The sequence below is a fragment of the Sinocyclocheilus rhinocerous genome, unplaced genomic scaffold (genome assembly GCF_001515625.1).
Source record: "Sinocyclocheilus rhinocerous isolate Xijiao unplaced genomic scaffold, SAMN03320098_v1.1 scaffold1292, whole genome shotgun sequence".
NCBI lineage: Eukaryota > Metazoa > Chordata > Actinopteri > Cypriniformes > Cyprinidae > Sinocyclocheilus > Sinocyclocheilus rhinocerous.
Window position 1 is genome coordinate 1,463,682 of NW_015656599.1, and position 21,916 is coordinate 1,485,597.

Sequence of the window (21,916 nt, forward strand, 5' to 3'; positions counted from 1 at the left end):
GTATCAGTCTGACAGTTTACAACTTTATATCCCAAAAATAAAAATGAATTTTAATTTATAAATTTAAAACATACTCATCATAGTTGTATTCAAGTCATTGTTTATATGAATTTAATTTTTATATTATTTTGAAATAATCCAAACAAATATCCAAACAGGAGCACCATCATCTAGAATCAAGATGGAATACAATGATGTTAGAAGTTTAGATGCCAGTTGATAAATTTGACTATTTTTGCATTTGCTGCAATTGCTATATAAGCATTATTACAATTCATTACAAATGTGGCATCAAAACAAAGACAATTTTCTGATTTCAAAGGCATCAGCATTTGGTCATTAGAGATGTGTGTTGACAAAGAAGCTCAGAGAGAATTTACACAGGGACACAAACAAATATGACTCATTTGCCTGACGCATTGAGCTCTACAAGTCTCACTAGAATAAATCACCTCTAATCTGTCTGGAGTACAGAATCAATCTCTTATCACTCATCCTAACAAGGCCTATTGTTTTTCAAAGCCAGACTGGAAAACCCTAACCTTATGTCCTCTAGCATAGAAGAAACCTGCTCAATACTGCTCAATACTGCTCAAAACGTCTGAGATATCACATTTTGGAGGTGTGCCAGCAAAATGCACAGCGAATGTGGTTATCGATCTTTCTGGTACAATTTCAGGATTGCTATTTGCATATTGGCAAAGGCAAAGGCAAAAAAAACCCTGTCCCCTAAACATGTATTCTTGTCCCTAAGTAAGTCTAGGATATGTTTTGCCCATATTAATGCCTGTTCAATTACAATTGTTCAGTAGCCTTTTAGTACTGGTATCAGTTGAAGAAATGTTTATTTTGCCAATCAGTTTGGCTCCTGTAACATATATGAGTCACAAAGCCTTCCCTGTGTAGCACACACACACACACACACACACACAGTAAATATATATAATATTTCCAATAATAATAATAAACATTTTAACTTACTTTTTTTTTTCCTCTCATAGTACTGGTGTTGAAGAAATGTTTATTTTGCCAATCAGTTTGGCTCCTGTAACATATATGAGTCACAAAGCCTTCCCTGTGTAGCACACACACACACAAAAAAAATCTAAACAGTAAAACAAAACTATTGTTACTCATCAATTTTGTCTGAAAATATGACAAATGAAACATAAGTGGTGCACAAACTGTGATAATCTATAACAAATAGTACAAATAGTACTTGTGACTGGTGCTAGTAAATCTAGGATTTAAAAATGACTTTGAATTGGCAAAAATGCATAATATGGCAGGCATTCTGCCCCTTAAAGAATCAAATTATGTTTAGTGAATATTGTTGGCCACAGGCAATGCCAAAAAATGCACTCATGTCTTCATATCAGCCAATTTGTTTTCTGTGATTTGTGTGTATATGTAAATCCTTCGAGTTACCTGATTCAACATCCAATGAATATTTGTCTATTGCAAGATTCATAGTTTGGTAAGCAGTATTGCAGAAGTTCTCTAGGATAAGGTACACTGTTGTTGTCACACCATGGGGAACTGGCTTGCCAAACTTCATCCTGCTGTTTACCACAATGCTTCCATTCCTGAAGTTCAAGATCTCTAAATTTTGGAAATTGCTGAGGTTGGACTGTAGATATGGTACAAGCTAGAGAGAAAAAATAAAATAAAATAAAGCATATTCCAATAAGCAGCAATACTGAGCCACACATACCTAGTGACGTTAATGGAAGTCAAGAAGGTGACTGAAGATTCTAATTCCATTCCAATTATCTCATTAGTTAGTGTTCATAAAGACAGCTGCTAATGGAGTTAACGGATAGTAAGCAAAGCCCCTAACAAACCCTCCTAATGTTCTACAACAACAAACATCAACAAATCTAAACTGATGTTGTCCTGTGTGTAACTTTAGAATATGCTTTATGGAATTGTTTACCCAAAAATGAACATTTTGTCATCAATGAAGATTTCCATGCAACACAAAAGATTCCACCAGTCACCACTCACTACTGTTGTATGAAAAAGTGCAATTAAAGTGATCAGTCCCAAACATGCTCTCTAACATCCCTTTGGGTTCCTTAAGCTCATTACTGCCTAAGAACATGTTTAAAGACAGTTGTGATTAATAACTCATGGCCTTCTTACTGATGTTTTGCTTTCCATAAAGTAGAGCACAGTAAGAACCTAAGAATGAATGTGACAAATATATCTTACCAACTCCATGAATTGCTGCTCAAGAGCCTTGTATTCAGTAGAGCTCTTGTTGAACAGATCTTCGGAAAACATCATGTTGGTGACCCTGAGGCTGAAAAACACTATTAACGCCCTTCCAGGACTGGCTGGCAAGGCAATACTTGCCAAGTCAGCCCCACGAGCAAATCCGCTACCGTCGTCTTCATCATGGTTTGGCCCATCAAATGGGAATATGTCAAATGAAACATCAAACTCTGTTATGTTGGGGTTTACTGGAACAGGAACTTTCAGAGTAGTACTGTCAGAGTTCACTAGTTTGGTAGGTAGGATGAGGCCTGTGATGTCAGGGCTTGATCCTGCTGTGTGCTCTTGTACTGAGTCATCTGACGTTATCTGGTTGGTAGGTTTGAATGTTGACTGATAAAATGATGGTACAGTGGTGGAACTAAGGGTCTCTGAATGTTCTGAAACATCTGGAATGACAGACATTGTGGATGACTGAAATATTATAGTTGAGTCTCCATCTTCAGCATTCTCTGATAAAACAGGCTCCTTTGCAACAGTTGCAATATAAGTGTGTATCACATCAGTTGGAGTCTCTGGAGTCGTCTCTTGAAGAACCGAATGAGTAGATGATTGGGTAGGTAGGGGTTCTGTGGTTGATTCTGGTAAAGGTTCGTCTTCTATTGATGAATGTGATATCCGAGTGAACGGAGAGTCCTTCTCAGGAAACAGGGAAGCTGAATGATCTACACTTGGTTCCTCAGTAGCTATTGTTGTTGGGGCTGTTGTTGCGACCAATATCTCATCCCCAGCTAAATCCTCTTCTGAGAGTTCAGTCACTGGGTTTTCCGTAGGCATAAGCTTGATGACTTCCATCTCCTCATCTAGAATCTTGACTTCTTCATCTGATTCTTCTACCTCTGGCCATAAGAGTGCAGGTAACTCTATGATACCTTCGGTTACAGGAAGCTCAACAGCTTCTGAATAAGTGGTAGGACCTTCCACAGAAACGGTATCAAGTTCTAGGATTACAGGTAATGGCGTGGTTGAAGGCATTTCATTTGACTTTGTTGTGGAGGCCAGTGTTTCCTGACTCTGCTTGTTTTCTGTTGAAGTAATTTGTTCATCTATGGCTACTGCTGTGCTTGGTGGGATCACAGTGGGTGTAACACGTCGTTCTGTATAGTCCTTATCAGCAGGTGAACTGATTGTATCAGAACTTTGTGATGCATCCACATCTTGGGTTCCTGCTGAAGTGTAGACATATAGTGACGGTTGACTGGTCACATGTGTAACCATAGTGGTAGATTCATCTGGAAAATAGTCTTCATATTGTTCAGGGGCTACTTGGGTCTGCATAGAAAGCTCCACAGTCAAAGTCTCCATAGTCCAAAAAACCGGAGCTTGGTCAGTTGTTGTGTAGTGAGGATTAGTACGAATGTCTTGTGTCACAAGAACCCTGTCCAAGAATGGCTCCTCGGGTGTCAGATCTTGGTGGGGAGGCTCAAGCTGTTCCACTATAGATTCCTGATCTTCCTGAGGTTGGTGTACCTCATCTTCCTTCAAGACTTCTTCTGGTGTTCCTGACTCCCAAGGCCAAATGTCAGGACCTAGATGATCTCCAGAGAAACCTGAGCCTGAACCCAGGTCTATCAAGTCACTCTGAGTAGTCAACTCAACATCAGGAGGTTCCACAGGAGAAACTGCGATCTCTTCCAACTTGTGAGGTGATTCCGAAGGTAAGGCAACTACAGTTATCGTGCCTGTGATAGGACTGATTGTAGTTGCAGTCTGTAAGAATCCCTCCTCTTCAACAATACTATTGTCTAACACAAGAACACAAGATTTTAGAACCATATTAGTGCCTTTAGGTGGGAAATAATTTGTGAGAGATTACAGTAGACTCACTCTCTGTACCAGGAGTAGGTGCACTGCTTGATGTCTCAATTTTAGAGGTACGCTCAATGTCAAAGTTCTTCATAGACACATCTGCGTGAGACAGAGTGGGACTTTCCTCAAAGATGATTACATCATTTGTGTCCTCACTCTGTCCATCCATCCAGAGATCTATCATGTGAATGCGGTCAAGGAAGTCATTATTTGTAATGGAGATGTCATTGTTGGATAATTCCTGCCTGGTAACATCTGGTGGTTTCTCAGAAGCAAGAACATTATCCTAGGATTTAATGATTGAACAGTCATGGTTAGTTACTATTAACTGTTAAATTATTATTGAGACATAAAGCAAATATATTTAAGGTAAGTCTACATAAATGTTGTTGACAAAAAGATGAGCCAAAAGACATTGTAACTTTCCATACTTAGGCCTATGTCCACTGAATGTCGTAATGTTTCAGCTGTTAAAATTATATCTCACCATTTGGCCATTTAAAAAAATAAGAGTAAAAAAAAAAGTACATGTATGGTGTAAGTGGAAGAAATTTTCCTCAAACTTGCATCTTCCATTTTTTCCAGAGAAATGTCAGTGGAAAAATTGCATAGACATTCTAAAAAAGCACACATGCACATGATCTTTACGCCATCCTGAGGATCTGGTCCTAGATGGGATATTGACTAAGGCATTTTTGACCAGAAGATAGTTTTTAGCTGTTCCATACACCAGATATTAACATTTAACCTTCATGCAGATTTGGAATATGTCATGTTGTATATATAACAACTGGTTGCATATACATTCATGAGTTATCACACCATTTTATTTTTATGCAAGTAATGAGTGAGCTGCTACTGGAACTAGATCACTGTCAGCTGCACACACTGGCCTCGTTCATGAAACACGAGCAGCATGACTTTCTGTGTAATCTTTCGTAAAACCATTCTTACGTAAACTGTCACTTTTAATTCAGTGCGACAATTTACATAAGAATAGTTTCACAAACACTTTACACAGAAATGAGCTATGCTCGTATTTCTTGAATTAGGTCCACTGACCATTTAATATAGGACAAATGGCTAGACCGATTTTCCTATAGAACTAGTTTTATGCACCCTACTAGTTATAATTTGCATCAACAGCTAGCTGATCACACACACAAATATCCATCTTAAACAGGGCAGATCAGATAAAGCACCAACTTCTCACATCAACTTTAAGTAACTAACATGTGTCTTTGGAGGCAAGCATACTATTACCTGAGAGAACACATGTTTCCAGATACAGACATGGGCACCAGCCAAAACAAGACAGTAAATCTACTTAATAAGGGTATTGAAAAAAGTGCCAGTTTTGTCAAATGTAAGAGGAAAAACTGAGAGTAAATTCTAAGATTATTGCTATCTTTGGTATCCAATGTGTCTTTCTAATTAAACTACAGACTGTGAAGAAAGCTGCTCGGCCTCTGCAATAAATATATGTCATACTGAGATTAAAAACATATTCTTTTCAATATTTCATAGTGCCTGAGCAAAACGATTTTCATAAAATTGCATGCTTACTTGTGTCTAGAGAATACTTGAGCTGGAAAATTGACTTGAATAGTTTTACAGACCTGCCGTATTATCCCATAGCTGTGCTATAATCTGTTTTAATGACATGCCATGAAAAACATTTTATGTGCAAGGTAATCTTTCTTATCATGTAACAACAAAAACCTACATGTGATTGCCATTAGTGTGACTCATTTTTCATTTAACAGCTTTGGAAGGATTCACATTCACACTTTAAGTGATTGCACTGCAATGAGGTGAAAAAACCCTAAATCCTAAACTGCAGCTCTGGATAGGGATTCTGGACTGGACAGTCATGGTTACCCGTTTACTGGGTGGTCCTGCCAATGACCATTGACTCACCATCATGTCACTGGAGTCAAGCGGTCTGCTGGTTGGTTTGGAAGGCAGCAATGTCTCCACTGTGAAGCCAAAACAGACAAATCATATCAAATTATACTTAAAACTGCTCAAGCACAGTTCATACTCAGACTGGCTCTGAGGGCTGCAAGATTAGTCTGCCAAAACCAGAGATAAGAACCATGAAGGCTCCTTGCTTCTGTTAAAACTGTGTACTGCCAGGCAGTGTAAGAGGATATACCAACATTGTCAACATACTGCATTTTGGGTTCATTCAGCTACAATTTACAATTTACCACTGTGACAGAACACAAACTTGAACCTGAATGATTCTAAGAAACTTCCGTAAGAAGCACTCAGCTCAACACCCTGATGTCTTAGGTTCCCTATAATGGATCCGCAATGTGTCTCTACCTCTTAGAGAATGTCCTACCATTTTCCAGTTGCAAAGAATCAGGGTCCACTTCCAGAGTGGTGTTTCTGATGAAATTCTCCCTGTGGAGGGCTTCGGTGATGTAGTTTCGGAAGTCAGTGATGGTGTAGACAACAGTAGGTAGCTCATCAGGATCTGTGAAGGAGTTCTCAACCATGTTGGAATGTAGGTTTATGTAATCCATGGTCTCTTTACTTATGCCCACACCATCGCCCTCAAGAACCACAGCATAGTGCACCACTACTGCCAGGCCTCTGAAGAATGCAAAGAAAACAGTGACTCTTTGCGGTCAAATAATAATAATAATAATAATAATAATAATAATAATAATAATCACTGGCTGTAAACTGGCCTCAAGACTGGAGTTGTTATGTATTAAATGACTCCAACTCGTATAAACAAAAGAACAGCTTCACTTACAGTACAGCAGGAGTTTGTCATGTTGGAGCCTGCTATCTGTTTTTGTCAGTTTGTCATATTTAATCATATTGTACAACTTTTACATAATTCTTATGCCTAGTAGTAAATTAAAATAAATTCAGAGAAGCACAGCTTACAGTAAATGGCCTATGGTGGCTTGGTGGTTTTAGATGGATTAAGGTTTAGTTGTTCTCCTAGCACAACCAAGTTGGTCTGATTGGTCTCCTAGCCTGGTTAAGCTGGTTTAACTCATCAGCCACCTGGTCTCCCTGTCTAACCAGCATAAAAAGTGATGGTTACCTCTCTAAATTTCTCTAAAATCATCAAAATAGACCCGCTTAATCAGCATGGACAGGCTGAGAGACATTGGTTTAAGCTGTTTTGTTTTTTTACTAGCTACCACCAAATTTGCTACAGAATATTCAGCAGCCAGCTGTTGAGCTGAACTAATTTTTTTTGGCCACATGTTTTTCTAAGAGGGTTAAAAAACCTAGTGGGTTCATGGCCAGATCAATTGTGTCTCCTATGACAGACAAAATACGATGACACTTGAGAGCAAAGAACATTTAGCATTTAATCCCATCATGCTTGGCAACTGGGCATGCATTTAGCACAGCGACTTATCCCACTTAAGATGGCGACTGGCCAGACAAAATAGCCCACTGACATACACACACATATGTCACACCAAAATGAGTGTGACCATCCTTGCAATCAATTGATTTCACAAGGCTAATGAGGCAGCAAGCACATGACCTTACCAAGAAAACAGTGTGAAAGTGATTTCAGAGCAACGCTCTATAAAACACTACATATGGTGGGTGGAAAATTCAGGCACATGAATTTCTCATTAGATGTTTGGAGGAGATATGGGTCACGCAGCTGTGTGATATGGCAGGGTGGGGAGATGGGATTTATCAGGCCTGGGTGAAACATTGCAGAAATATTAGTAGTGATAGCCCAAATGACATTAATGTCTGTTTTCTTCATTTTGAGATGTGATTAACTGTGACTTATAAAGGCAATGCATTTAGACCCAGAGTTCGAGCTAAATAAGATTTAGGATACTTACCCTTCAATGTCCTTCTGTGGCCTGAGATATTTTATTAAGAAAAAAAAAAGAATGATATTAAGAAAACAACACACACACACACACACACATATATATATATATATATGCTATTGCTTTTATCTGTATGCATAATCATATAAATTAATATAAAAATCATACCTGAATTCAAGCACAAGTATTTTCTTGAAACCTGGGAGCCTTTTAAAAACTTCTTCAATCTTCAACAAAAGAAAAGAGATGCTATTAATGTACAGTACTGTATATATATTTCCTGATGGGCATAAGATTATGGATTCTAATAATTTAATTATTTCATTCGCCAAATATATAAATGTATAGATGCTACTTACCTTATCGATGAACAGTTCAGATAGATATTGATAGTAGTAACTTGATGGATCTCTCAGAGCATCATCAAAGCTTTCACCTCTTATCTTAATACTCAGCTCCACAATATGATCACCGACAGGACGTGCTGGTCGGACCATAATGTCATCAATTTCATTTCCAATCTATATACAAAAAAAAAAAAAAATGTTTAAGAGGAACTCATAATTACGGAGTTAAAAATATATACACAAGTGTATTTTTAAAGTTAAATAATTGTCTATAATAAATTTGATGTGCTCACCTTGCTGTTTTCATCTAAAATATCATTAGAAATGTCCTGTGGCAAGTTTTGTAATGTGGTGGAGAAAGTCTTTTGAATAGTAGTTGTCAAGTCATTTAGTACAACTGTGATATCCTCTACTTTCAAGATAGGAGTTGGGATGTCGTCCTCTGCAGGTTCTGGATGAACCACATGTATCTCAGGTGCTCTCTCAGTCACCTCTGAAAGTTCAGATATCAACAAAGGTGTCTGAGATGTCACCTCAGGTGTCTCTGAGATGGCTCCACTTGTCTTCAGTATAACTTTGGGTACTTGAGATATGAAATGAGTTGTCTCTTTTATGACATCAGCTTCTGTAATGACCTTAGGTGTCTCTGTTGCAGCTTCAGGTGTCTCAGGTAAGGTCTCATGCACATATGTGACTTCATGTGTGATTTCCACCGTAACTTTATGTGTGTCCTCTGGAATTTTTGGTGGCTCTGTAACTTCATGTATGTCCTTGTTTATGGCAGTTGTCAGTATATCTTTTTCCAACTTATTAACAGTAAGATCTGGCATTGCGCCTTCAACAACTTTGAAAATTGTTTCCACATCACCTTCATCCATTTTAGTTGTGTCTTGCTTATCTTCCATGCCTTTAGTTACAAACTCTACAATATCAGTTTCAGGGGTACCAATGTCAAAAGAAGTATCAAGTGTGGCCTTGGGTGTGATTCCAGTTGTGGTTTGACTTGTGGTCTTAGTAGAAGTTTCTGTTCTTTTAGTAGAAGTTTCTTCAGGACTTTCCTCAGATGATTCTTCTAAGATGACAGCTTCAGTTACATCACCCAATTCAGCAGTAGCTTCACTTGTTCCTCCAACTAAATCTTCAAGTGTGTTTTCAAGAACTGTTACTTTGTCTGTGTCAATGTCTTCAAATTCAACCCCAGCAACTTCTGTTGCCTCTTTTGTCATCTCACCAGGTCTCGCAATGGTAGTTATGTCCTCATCAACACGTATGTCTTTCTCAGTAAACACAGATTCGGTAGCTTCAGTAGTCTCCTGTGTCAATCTAGGTGTCTCTCCAGCTGTGACCTCAGCAACTTCTGGGGACTCAGTTATAATGTCCTCTTCCTTACCTAAATGATCATCTTCAAACTCATTTGAGACATTTATAGGCTCATGTGTTTCCTTCGACTGTTCATGAGTACTCTCTGTCATGGTACCTGGTAGTTCTTCATTTGTTGTCATCTCTGGTGTAGGTTTAGTGTAGGGTGTCTCTTCCTCCTTTTTGTCAAGTAATGTAACAATTTCAATGTCTTTAGGTTCATCCTCTGTTGATACAACATCAGGTGATGTATTTACAGGTGTAGTGGGTGACAGAAGTTCTGGGACTGTGGTCACATATGTGATTTCGACAACATCCTTATCTGTCAGAGCTTTTGGCAACCCTTCTGTGGAGGGATTAGGTGAAACCTCTTTCAATTCTGTAGGAGTTGTCTGCACTGGCTCCTCTGGTAAGACATTCTGAACAGGAGATATTTCTGTAGGAGAATCTGTCATGGTACCTGGTAGTTCTCCATTTGTTGTCATCTCTGGTGTTGGTTTAGTGTAGGGTGTCTCCTCCTCCTCCTTTTTGTCAAGTAATGTAACAATTTCAATGTCTTTAGGTTCATCCTCTGTTGATACAACATCAGGTGATGTATTTACAGGTGTAGTGGGTGACAGAAGTTCTGGGACTGTGGTCACATATGTGATTTCGACAACATCCTTATCTGTCAGAGCTTTTGACAACCCTTCTGTGGAGGGATTAGGTGAAACCTCTTTCAATTCTGTAGGAGTTGTCTGCACTGGCTCCTCCGGTAAGACATTCTGAACAGGAGATATTTCTGTAGGAGAATCTGTCATGGTACCTGGTAGTTCTTCATTTGTTGTCATCTCTGGTGTAGGTTTAGTGTAGGGTGTCTCTTCCTCCTCATTTTTGTCAAGAAATGTAACAATTTCAATGTCTTTAGGTTCATCCTCTGTTGATACAACATCTGGTGATGTATTTACAGGTGTAGTGGGTGACAGAAGTTCTGGCACTTTGGTCACATATGTGATTTCGACAACATCCTTATCTGTCAGAGCTTTTGACAACCCTTCTGTGGAGGGATTAGGTGAAACCTCTTTCAATTCTGTAGGAGTTGTCTGCACTGGCTCCTCCGGTAAGACATTCTGAACAGGAGATATTTCTGTAGGAGAATCTGTCATGGTACCTGGTAGTTCTTCATTTGTTGTCATCTCTGGTGTAGGTTTAGTGTAGGGTGTCTCTTCCTCCTCATTTTTGTCAAGAAATGTAACAATTTCAATGTCTTTAGGTTCATCCTCTGTTGATACAACATCTGGTGATGTATTTACAGGTGTAGTGGGTGACAGAAGTTCTGGCACTTTGGTCACATATGTGATTTCGACAACATCCTTATCTGTCAGAGCTTTTGGCAACCCTTCTGTTGAGGGATTAGGCGAAACCTCTTTTAGTTCTGTAGGAGTTGTCTGCATTGGCTCCTCTGGTAAGACATTCTGAACAGGAGATATTTCTGTAGGAGAATCTACCGGAGGTCTATCGGTAGAAATAATTGTAGCTTCTGAGACATCTTCATCTACATGCTGAATGGTAACAAGTGCTGATTTAACAGGACTTTCGGTAACACCCCATCCAACATTAATCTCAGTTTTTGAAATAAAATTTTCTGTAGATTCTCTAGTGTCTACTGCAGGAGCATTAGTACTTATTCCTGGCAAGTTCTTAAGGATTGTGGGCAGATCTGTCTCATACTTTCTCGAGGTGGAACCTACTGGAGTTCTACCAGTCGGCATCAGTGTAGCCTCTGACACAACATCAGTTTCTACATGTTGAATTTCAGCATCTACTGATTTAACAGGACCTTCAGTAGTACCCTGCCCCATGTCCAGTTTAGTTACAGAAATAATCTTTTCAGTGGATTCACTAGTGATTTCTGTAGGAGTACTGTTACTTAGCCGTAGCGAGTCCTTAAAAGTTGTGGGAATATCATAATCATATTTTCCTGAAGTAGAATCTTCTGGATTTCTATCAGTGGTCAACAGTGTAGACTCTGAGACAATGTCAAGCTCTTCATGTGGAATGGTAACATCTGCTGTCTTAACAGGACCCTCAGTAACGTCATGTCTCACAAGGGCCTCATTTGTGAGCTCAGTAGGTGAAATAGTGATTATCCCTATTGAGTCCTCAAAGGATGTGGGAATAGCATACTCATAATTTCCTGAAGTAGGAGTTCTATCAGTGGTCATTAATGTAGACTCAGAGACAATGGCCACCTCTTCATGTTGAATAGTAACACCTGTTGTCTTAACCGGACCCTGAGTAGCATCCTGTCCCACCTCCAGTTCTGATTCAGAATGAAGCTCTTCAGTGAATTCGCTGATGATTTCCGTAGGGGTATTAGTGCTTACCCCGGGTGAAGCCTCCAAGATTGCAGGAATATCATGCTCATATTTTTCGGAAGTATAATCTTCTAGAGTTCTATCAGTGGTCAATAATGTAAACTCTGAGACAACATCAGCTTCATGTTGAATGGTAACACCTGCTGTGTTAACGGGACCATCGGTAACATCCTGTCCCAACTCTGTTTCTGAATAAAGCTCTTCAGTAAAATCACTGGTGACTACTGTAGGAGAAGTGTTTATTCCTAGCAAGTCCTCAAAGGCCGTGGGAATCTCATAATCATACGTTCTTGAAGTAGACTCCTCTGGAGTTCTATCAGTTGTCATTAATTTAGACTCTAAGACTATTTCAACCTCTTCATGTTGAATGGTATAATTCAATATTTTGACAGGACTGTCAGTAGCATCCAGTTTTACCTCCAGTTTAGGTTCTGAAATAGGTTTCACAGTGGCCACACTTGTGAGTTCTATAGGTGAACTAGTGCTTATCCCTGTCGAGTCCTCAAAGGCTGTGATACGATCAGGCTCAGGATTGATTCCAATTGTCATCTGAAGCTCTGCAGCCATAGTGGTGAATAAGATTTGGTCTTCAGTGGTCTGTGGTGTGATGTCCTGTGAATCTGTTACTGCCTCAGGAACCATAATACTGACTGGGTGAGGAAAGAGAAAGAAAGAGAGTGAGGAAGTGGCAGAAAAAAGAAAATGTATGTCATAAGAGGAAGTTTGAATCATTTCTGAATTTCATATTGTAAATTGCACCCATTAATTGCGTACACTTATTTTTCTTCAGGATCAGGGCCAAACATGTAGCCTATCATTGAGGCCAAGTCCATGCACAAATAATTAGTTACACTTGACTAAATGGCAGAACTATTTCTAAGGATCCTGACACCTCTACTGCATTACAAGTCTCTGAGTGCCTAAAAAGGATTAAAGTCTATTCTGAGAGCAGTGTATATCCTGAACCATAGAGCACTAGATCTCTGTTGATATGACTGCAGGGTCGCATACAGACATTAACAATACAGATATATCAGAGCATAACTTATATCAACACACTGCAAAATTCAGTCAATAGAAATAAGACTTTCTAGACTTTGGCTAATATTTTGAAGTATTTATAAACACGGAGTGGGAACACCGATCCATTGTTTAAGAAGCATATTTTTTTTCAAACAATGCAGTAAACTAGACTGACCTTGTTGGGTTGTGGCCACGTTTGCTTGTGTTGGCGCAGTAGTCTTTGTCTGATGTCTGCGAAAGAAAAGACAATTATAAATGTTTTTAAGGCCAGGAACATATCTAAACATACCAAAATCTACAAAATCTAAACTTCTTATTGGCAACCAAGTTTAGTTTCCCCCCTTCAGGATATGAATTGAACCATAATCAGTGCTATGTCTCTAAAGCTAGTGGAAAGTAAACTAGCTTCAGCAGGGACTAAAGGTATGACTGAAATATTTGCAGTCTGAAGCCAGAGTTCTGCATCCAGCTTTTACTATTAATGCATGATTTTGTCTGCAAAGCACCAGTGTGTGCTCTGACTTAGCTACTTTAGCTGCCTTGCTAAAGAAATAATTGGTGTTTTAGATTATTCATATAGTCTTAGTATTATGTTACATATGTTACAATCTGAGCTCCACACTGTGCATTTGCAGATTTATTTATGTTTAGGCTGCAGAGCGGTACTACTGTATGCAAATTATGTTGTTTCATGCCTATAAGTAGCTTGGGAGCTTGAAGTCCTACCTGCATTCAGGTTGCCATGGGCTGGTGGGCGCACTATCATAAGACAAATATAGTGAAATATAATGTGATTACACTGTTACTTTAGAAACAGTGGAATGCAATGTGGGTTCCTGTATTTTTCTACATAGCACATAATTATGTGAAATATGGATTTAAGATAAGTGCGCTGTGCTGAACCGAGTTTGACAGCAACTTGTGATGAAATGCAATACAGTGTAAAGCTTAAAATTTCCTGCAATATTATCATATTCCTATCCTATCATATATCATATAGTACCATGATATTAACATGGTACTCCAAAGTGCTTCAAAGAATACCATGTTATTATGATGGAAATGTTTGTAAGCAGTTCTCACCTTGTTGATGTCACTGAAGCCGCTCCTACCCTCTGCAAAATACCATAAAGTAGTTTTTTGTTTCTCTCTTTTAATTTAAGAGTTATTTGTTAAGTACCATGACATAAACAAGTATACTTACACTTGAAATCAGAGCAAGGTGCTCAGCTGACTGGCTAAAGCTCCGGCTAATGTCAAACACGCTAACACTACTATTTTGACATTTCCTCATCCAGATTTGGTACTCTTCTTTCTCAGGTAAGCGATCCCAGAAGATTTTGAAAGCCTCCCAAATTGTTTCCTGGCACACTAAGGCACAAACAAATGCAAACAGATCTACAGATACCCATAAGCATGCCAACCCATACAATGTAAACACACACAAGCTCTTAAATGTAGGAGAAAAAACAGGAACAGTAAAACAGCCAAAACATTGAGGAAAATGTACTTATTTTTGACAATTCTCAATATCTTTACAATATATTTTGACAAAGTATCAATAAAATGGTGTATAAATCTTTTTTTAGTGCATCACTGCATTAGCGACATGCTAACCTATGTTGCCATTTAAACTATGCACTTTGTAGAGTTGCTGTCTATGAGTGCACTCTAGATCAGTCACTTATGAGGTTCAATTGCAGTTATGATTATGATGCCAGTGTAGACAGCAGACAGTAATGCAGCTTGCTAGGTTTTGAAAAAGAACCAGTGAACTGTAAACAGTGGAGAAGAAATAATCTGCCAAAACACCAGCTATGAACTATGAGCTGTAGTGGAAATTGACATCACTTTGAATGGATACCCCTTTCATTTAGAAGACACAAATACAGAAGTAACATATTTTTTTCTTTATTTCTAAATTAAATAAAGAAAAAGCAGTAACTAACATAATGGAACCATCTCTTATCCTTATCCTCACACGTCAATTGCTCCAGACACACTTAGTTTCTTTTATTTCTCAATTTGTGAACCAAAATTACTATTTCGGTACGTGCCGCATACTTTCTCAATGTACCCTGCAAGTGGAAAATTAAATGCGCAGATGGGGGATGTTAACCTAGGGTGACCATACGTGCCATTTTCCCAGGATGCGTCCTGGCCAGGTTGCTAAACATTTTCCACCTCCAGTCGAAATGTTCCACCTACATCTGCCCACCATACCACCTATGTATGACGACTAACAGAAGTGCGTAGAAAGGCAAAGGTCACAAGTTTTCTTGGCAGAGTGAAGGATCTTATCACCGTCTACAGTGATTCAGTAGCAATGGGGTAGAAATGGGGAATTCTGGCCTTTCCTACTGGAACGATACATGTTGACAGCAATTGACTTTAACAGCTTTGTTGGACATCTCAAGCCCCCTGCTGACAGCCACACCTTTATTATCAGCCTTAAAGGGACAGTTCACCCCAAAATAAAAATTATGTCATTATTTACCCATATGATTTCTGTTTATCCATGGAACTCTAGAGAAGTTATTGAGTTGAATGTCTAGGCTATATACACTCTTAAAAATATAGGTTATTTATTGGCATTTATGGTTCCATGAAGAACAACATTGCACAAAAGGTACTTTAGAGTTGGAAAAGGTTCTTTAGATTTTTTAAATTTACACAGAAATATTCTTTGAGGAACCCAAATGGTTCTTCTATGAACATCACTGTGAAAAAAACAAAAAAAAACCCTCTGGAACATGTATTTTTAAGAGTGTACAGTAAGAAAAATATATTTTTGCTTTCATTTTTGGATGAATTAATTTCTTTGGCATATACAGTGGGGGAACACCAGACACTTTTTTATTATTTTAAATCAGTGTTTCACACAAATTGTATTTGTGTTCAATTATAAAAATGCAAACCAGACACATTCACAAGTAGTCTCTGACTTTTGGACCCCGCTCTACATGTAATAAAGCATCAGAGTGCCCTTTAATAGGGTTCCGTGGCTAAACGTAATCAACTTTCCACTGACACACTGCAAGAATAACCTTTATGTAAAACAGCAACACTTGGTTCTCGAGTTGTCGTAATTAGATTCACTAGGGTCATCTGGGTCCTATTAATGCACTAGCGAGAAACATTATTCTCAGCGGTGGTCTCCAATAGAGTTTAATACTTTGATTGTATCTAACTTCACAGGCTAATATGTGAAGCTTAGAAAGAGCATGATGTGGAAAAGTGTGTTGAGTGCGTCTGAATATTTGTGCACAATTATATGTAAGACAGAGACAAAGAGACGGTGTGTTTCTGACGTTTCGAAACTGTGGTCAAATACCGGTCAGGTTGGCTTAGCTTATTATTGATGAAAAGTAGAGAAGTATGAGCTCATTTTTCTCACATAATGAGCATCCATTTACACTATAGAAGTCATCTGCAACGTACTGTACCTTACAATTACCATTCTTAGGCGACTATCCCAGAATCCTTCAAAAGAAAGTAAAAACGAAATGTCTGGTTGTAAGACAGAGACAAAGAGACAGTGTGTTTCTGACGTTTCGAAACTGTGGTCAAATATGAGGTTACTTGGATGTTAATGGAACCGGTCAAGTTGGCTTAGCTTATTATTGATGAAAAGTAGAGAAGTATGAGCTCATTTTTCTCACATAATGAGCATCCATTTACACTATAGAAGTCATCTGCAACGTACTGTACCTTACAATTACCATTCTTAGGCGACTATCCCAGAATCCTTCAAAAGAAAGTAAAAACGAAATGTCTGGTTCTTACCTCGCAGGTGAAAGTAGTTGAGATGATTCTGTATTGCCTGTTGCACTGTCTCATGTGAGCAAAGTTTAACTCCACTGGGAAACAGGAGGTCTCTTTTCCGTCTAGAAAGAGCCATTTTCCCTTCACCAGGCATGTAACTCGCGGTTTTACCTTTAACTGGCACCAACGTATGATTCAAAACTTCACTGGCGTCCGAAAAAGTTTTATATCCATTTGGTAAATAATCCTTGTGAGTTCCAGAATCTGATGAAGAACAAAGAACACATGGTCACAAGATTGCAAGCATCACAAAACTCCTCAAGGCCTTCATGTAGAGTAGATACATACCTGCATCTAAGGAACAATGTCCGGTCAACAACAATACCAAAACCCACCAAATGCATTTAAAAGACAGATCAGGCATAGCGATTCCTTATCCCGGGACACTTTAGAGAAAAAGTCTTCAATTTTTAGTTCACTGACTGATAAAATTTGGGCATCACTCCTTACAGCCCCCCAAAAAACTTGTGGAGAGTTGAATTAATTAGTCTGCATTGTCAGAACATCCTTTCCTTGTCACAGAGGGATGCGATCATGTAGCTTTGAGCTGACGTCTCCCCATGCGGCTTAGCAGATGGCTCTTTGGGAGATTTTTCTTGCCCACTAATCCTATTTGTTAATTCTTCTGAGGAAGCTTGTCGAGAAGTCAGTGATACTCTTTCATTGCCCACCTGTACGATCTGTCTGGATTGCTGAGATGTCGAAATACAGTCCCGTAATTTGCGGTCCGATCCATTGAGGAGTTCAATTATGAGAGTGGCTTCCTTGTTCTCCATTGCTGCCATTGGGTTTAATGGGATTTAAATTCGAAGAGTTGAAATATACACGATTAATTGCACAATCTACCGTGTAAGATCTCTTGCTAAGACCAAGTGTTTGACTAGATGTGACATCTTGTAGGGTTAGCCCTTTGTCTACAAGTTTGCCACGTGCTGTGACCGCGCAGCTTACAGGGACTTCATCTTTAATGGGTTTTGGGTGTATTCCATCATGGCAGGGATCGTATGAACAGATGGCACAAGCGTGGGCCAAACAATTCCAGGTTTCGTAAGGTATCAATGGTTCGGTGGAGGATATTAAAACCACAGATGATCATTCGACATATATTGCGTTGAATTAATTCTAAATCAGTGTTCGTAAAGAGAAACTCTGAATGCTTGCTTGTCTGAAAGGTTAGTTTATAAAGGATACTTGGGCAGTTTGAAGTGAGTTTGAAGTTTAGCACATTGGAAATCAGACATAGATAGATAGATAGATAGAGAGAGAGAGAGAGAGAGAGAGAGAGAGAGAGAGAGATGAATGTTAAGACTGCCAGATGGTTCAGACACTGAGCTGACGGACTCTGGTTTAAATCCGTTGAGTTTGATGGTAAAGGGTGTTTGACGGGAAGCAGGCAGTGGATGTGACAGATCAAACCCTGTGTGACATCTGCCATCTCTAGCTTTGTTTTCTCCTTCTTTTTCACTTTGTGCTCCGTTCATTCTTTTCACTTATTCTACTAACAGTGTCCAAAACGCACCAAAACGAATTTCGGAATTCTTCACCAAAATTAACGTAAGATGCATTTCCGCTGTCATGAATAAATGTAATTTCCATCATATCTCAATTTTATAATTTTTAATTAACTAATATTTTTTATTTCTCATTCTAATTTAAGTTTTAGTTTTTTTTTTTCATTTAATTAACTTGTATTTTATTTCAGTTTTAGTTATAATTATTTGTAGTGCTTAAACTTCTAACTTATATCAGTTACCAGGTTTCATGTTACATTTTTTTTTATCAATATTCAGTACCAATAATTAAATATTTATCAATGTTTCAATAGTAAATATTTAAACAGTTTTTTATTTCAGCTTTATTTCAATTATTGAAAACTTTTTATCATCATTATTATTATTGCTGTTGTTGGTTTTAGTGAAATGATAACAACACTGAAAACTAAAAACAATATTTGTATGATATATTTTTAAATGCATGACAGTTTCCAAAATGGTTTAATGTGACCTTAATTTTTTTTAAAGATTTAAAAAAAAAATGATGATGATGATGATCAAGCTGACAAGCTGAACAGTAATTCTGGGAATAGACATCATCACAATAGTCATGGGTTCAGTTATCACAACTCCTTACTTCAGCAGGAAGTTGTGTAAACGTTTAGGTAACTTTGGCTTCACCTGAATTAAAATAGCTAACAGAAAAAGAAAGGAAGGGTTGGAGCAGGTCGTCACGGCAGCACTCCGTGTTTGACGGGAAGCAGGCAGTGGATGTGACAGATCAAACCCTGTGTGACATCTGCCATCTCTAGCTTTGTTTTCTCTTTCTTTTTCACTTTGTGCTCCGTTCATTCTTTTCACTTATTCTACTAACAGTGTCCAAAACGCACCAAAACGAATTTCGGAATTCTTCACCAAAATTAACGTAAGATGCATTTCCGCTGTCATGAATAAATGTAATTTCCATCATATCTCAATTCCACCAAAAACAATTTTTTTTTAAAAATCTTTTCCCTGTTCCTGTTCTTATTATTGGGAATAAAGTAACATACACCTTTGTCTTGCTAAGACTATCAATTTTATGTATCCTAAAGGCATGCAATTAAATTATTTGACAATTGTAAATGATTGTAAATAAATAAATAAAAAGACAAATATGATTTTCTTTGATGTTTCTGTTTCTTCACACATCAACTTAAGCTCTTTTGAAGCTTTTTTCAAGCCATTGAAAAAACGTTTATAATGGTTAAAGATGTGTTATTTTAGTATTATATATATATATATACACTCTCTCTCTCTCTCTCTCTCTATATATATATATATATATAAACACACACACACATTAAAATAGCTAACAGAAAAAGAAAGGAAGGGTTGGAGCAGGTCGTCACGGCAGCACTCCAACATCTTGACCTATTGAATTCAGACAGACCTGAACAAAGCTTCTGTTTTCTTTGTCACAACACTATGTCTGCCATCCAAGTGTAAAGGACAAATTTAGCGCCTGACAGTGATGGTGACATTTCAAGAAGGTTTAATGGTTAAACACTGTAAATTGGATAAAATGGTAAGTCGTTGGACGCCCGCCTGTCAGAGATCTGGGCGACTATCCAGAGAGTCAGATAAGGATTTCATCTTCAGTCACTTCCATTCACATGTACTGTACTTGATTGATATGATTTAGCAGAAAGCTACATACAGTTCATATGCACTTCTTAAAGAAATAGCCAAACTATTTTGAACGGAGATGTTTTGCAGAATGTTCTGGCAGCTCTTTTCCACACAATAAAAGTGAATGGGGACAGGGGCAATTCAACTCCAAAACTAACAACAACAAAAAAAGACATTCTTGGTTTTGTTTTTATATATTTTCGGCAATCAGATCCTTGTTTCTAGAACCAGAAAGCAGTGGTGTAGTTGTCAGAGTAGATTATGGTGTATATGAAGCAGGGTTGAGGGGGGTGTGCGAAATCTCTTCTTTTCAGAGGCTAATTCAGCTCTAATCTCAGAGTCTAGTCCAGATTAACTAATCTAGGGCCGTATAGTGTAAAATTGGAGTAGTGGGCCTGACATCGGCTCAATCAGGTTACTTCCATTGTCAGACGTGATTAGGGGAAAACCCAACACTGATCCTAAATCCCAGCACAGCCTCCCAGTGAGGCCTTGAGTTTAAGGCCACACACTGCGGGAGGCTCAGTACTTCTATTAATAAACACAAATCATATACTGGATACAGTGGGTGTCCAAATGTCTTCTATATTACATTTTCTAATTTAATTTATATATTTGTTTGAAATTGAGAAATTATATTATCAGCAAACCAATTTGAATGAAAAGTGCATTAAAAGCTTCTTCGCACTATGATTAAAAAAAATAATAATAATAAAATTAAATGAAATAGAAAAACTAGAAATATTTTTGAAACAGAAATAATGGAAATTTTAGGGGACATTTTTAGACAAACAAAAAAAGATATGGCAAGTGGCCATTCTTGTAGAGCAATAATCTCTTAATTTTCCTTGAGGGAACCTTTACTATACTGAGGAATAATCTTCCAGTAAACAACCTTTGAATTAGCGAGAGAAAAACCCAGCAGCAGACGCTTTAAATCCTATTCCCATCTGAACAACACCCATCTGCTCCGAGCAACACACTCCTGCTCTCCTCCAAATCCCAGTGCGTTCATGAGCAACCGGCTTCATATACAATACTATTTTTAATAAAAATCATTCTATGATAAATATATGAAATAAAGGGTCAAAGTTCACCCTAAATTCAACAGGAAAAAACATTCGATTCTAAAAAGACACAATATTTTATATGAAGAAAATCTTGACAATTAAGCACATTTTCGGCCAGATATGCTTAAAATAAGTTTTATATTCCCACATGATATATATATATATGTGTGTGTGTGTGTGTGTGTGGAATATATGAATCCAATTAATACATGTCTAAATGAATAATTATTTTCCTTGGAAGAAAAATGCACATGAAAAAACAATCAGCACTGGCCATCAAACCTTTTTTCCAACAAAATGCTTAAAGTCGCACAGCAGGGGCTGATAATGCCTGTACAGTTAAAGTGAACTTTATTTTCTTAAAAAAATACAAATAAAAATCTTTCATTTCTTTTCATCCCTCTCTACTTTTAAAGTTTTCCATTAATGAAAATCATTTTAAATATATGCCAGGTACTGGATAAATAATGTTTATGATGTTTATTATTATTTTAGTAGGCAGTGAGGGGTCCAGCTGAACTCCGGCCAAATCATACAAACACACGAGAAAGCGGACCGATGCTTTGTTTCAATTTCATCACAAACGCTTGTGTTCTCTAGTGCCTCTGGAAAAAGGGCCTCTTTTATGTTCTTTTTTTTATTTTCTTTAATGGAGCAAATAAGTGCATTATGGGGATTTCAGTGCTGCTTGAACTCTCAGGAACACAATGCTTTTTGTAGAGATGGCACTATTACCATTTCAAAAGGTAATATACTCTAATTACAAGTACTCAACTTTTGGAATCTGTATCCAGGAATCCATCCATCCATATATATATATATATATATACATATACATATACATATACATAT

General features: G+C 37.9%; 1 protein-coding gene across 4 annotated transcripts in view; it reads right to left on the reverse strand.

Moving 5' to 3' along the window:
* The window catches only part of LOC107720381 (mucin-16-like), a 27,625-nt gene extending 10,225 nt beyond the window's left edge, over positions 1-17,400 (reverse strand). The window contains exons 1-15 of one of the 4 annotated variants that reach the window (XM_016528070.1): positions 17,119-17,400; positions 16,792-17,034; positions 14,210-14,376; positions 14,089-14,120; positions 13,732-13,764; positions 13,181-13,236; positions 8,560-12,632; positions 8,279-8,440; positions 8,088-8,146; positions 7,929-7,949; positions 6,437-6,690; positions 6,007-6,065; positions 4,105-4,372; positions 2,215-4,022; positions 1,429-1,648 (exon numbers count right to left, since the gene is read on the reverse strand). In XM_016528070.1, the coding sequence (XP_016383556.1) occupies positions 1,429-1,648; positions 2,215-4,022; positions 4,105-4,372; positions 6,007-6,065; positions 6,437-6,690; positions 7,929-7,949; positions 8,088-8,146; positions 8,279-8,440; positions 8,560-12,632; positions 13,181-13,236; positions 13,732-13,764; positions 14,089-14,120; positions 14,210-14,376; positions 16,792-17,034; positions 17,119-17,194 (7,531 nt within the window). In that variant the 5' untranslated portion in view covers positions 17,195-17,400. Of the gene's footprint in view, positions 1-1,428; positions 1,649-2,214; positions 4,023-4,104; positions 4,373-5,967; positions 6,066-6,436; positions 6,691-7,928; positions 7,950-8,087; positions 8,147-8,278; positions 8,441-8,559; positions 12,633-13,180; positions 13,237-13,731; positions 13,765-14,088; positions 14,121-14,209; positions 14,404-16,791; positions 17,035-17,118 lie in introns of those variants that run through there. The other 3 variants (XM_016528067.1, XM_016528068.1, XM_016528069.1) reach the window with 3 other exon arrangements.
* Positions 17,401-21,916: the final 4,516 nt, after the last annotated feature.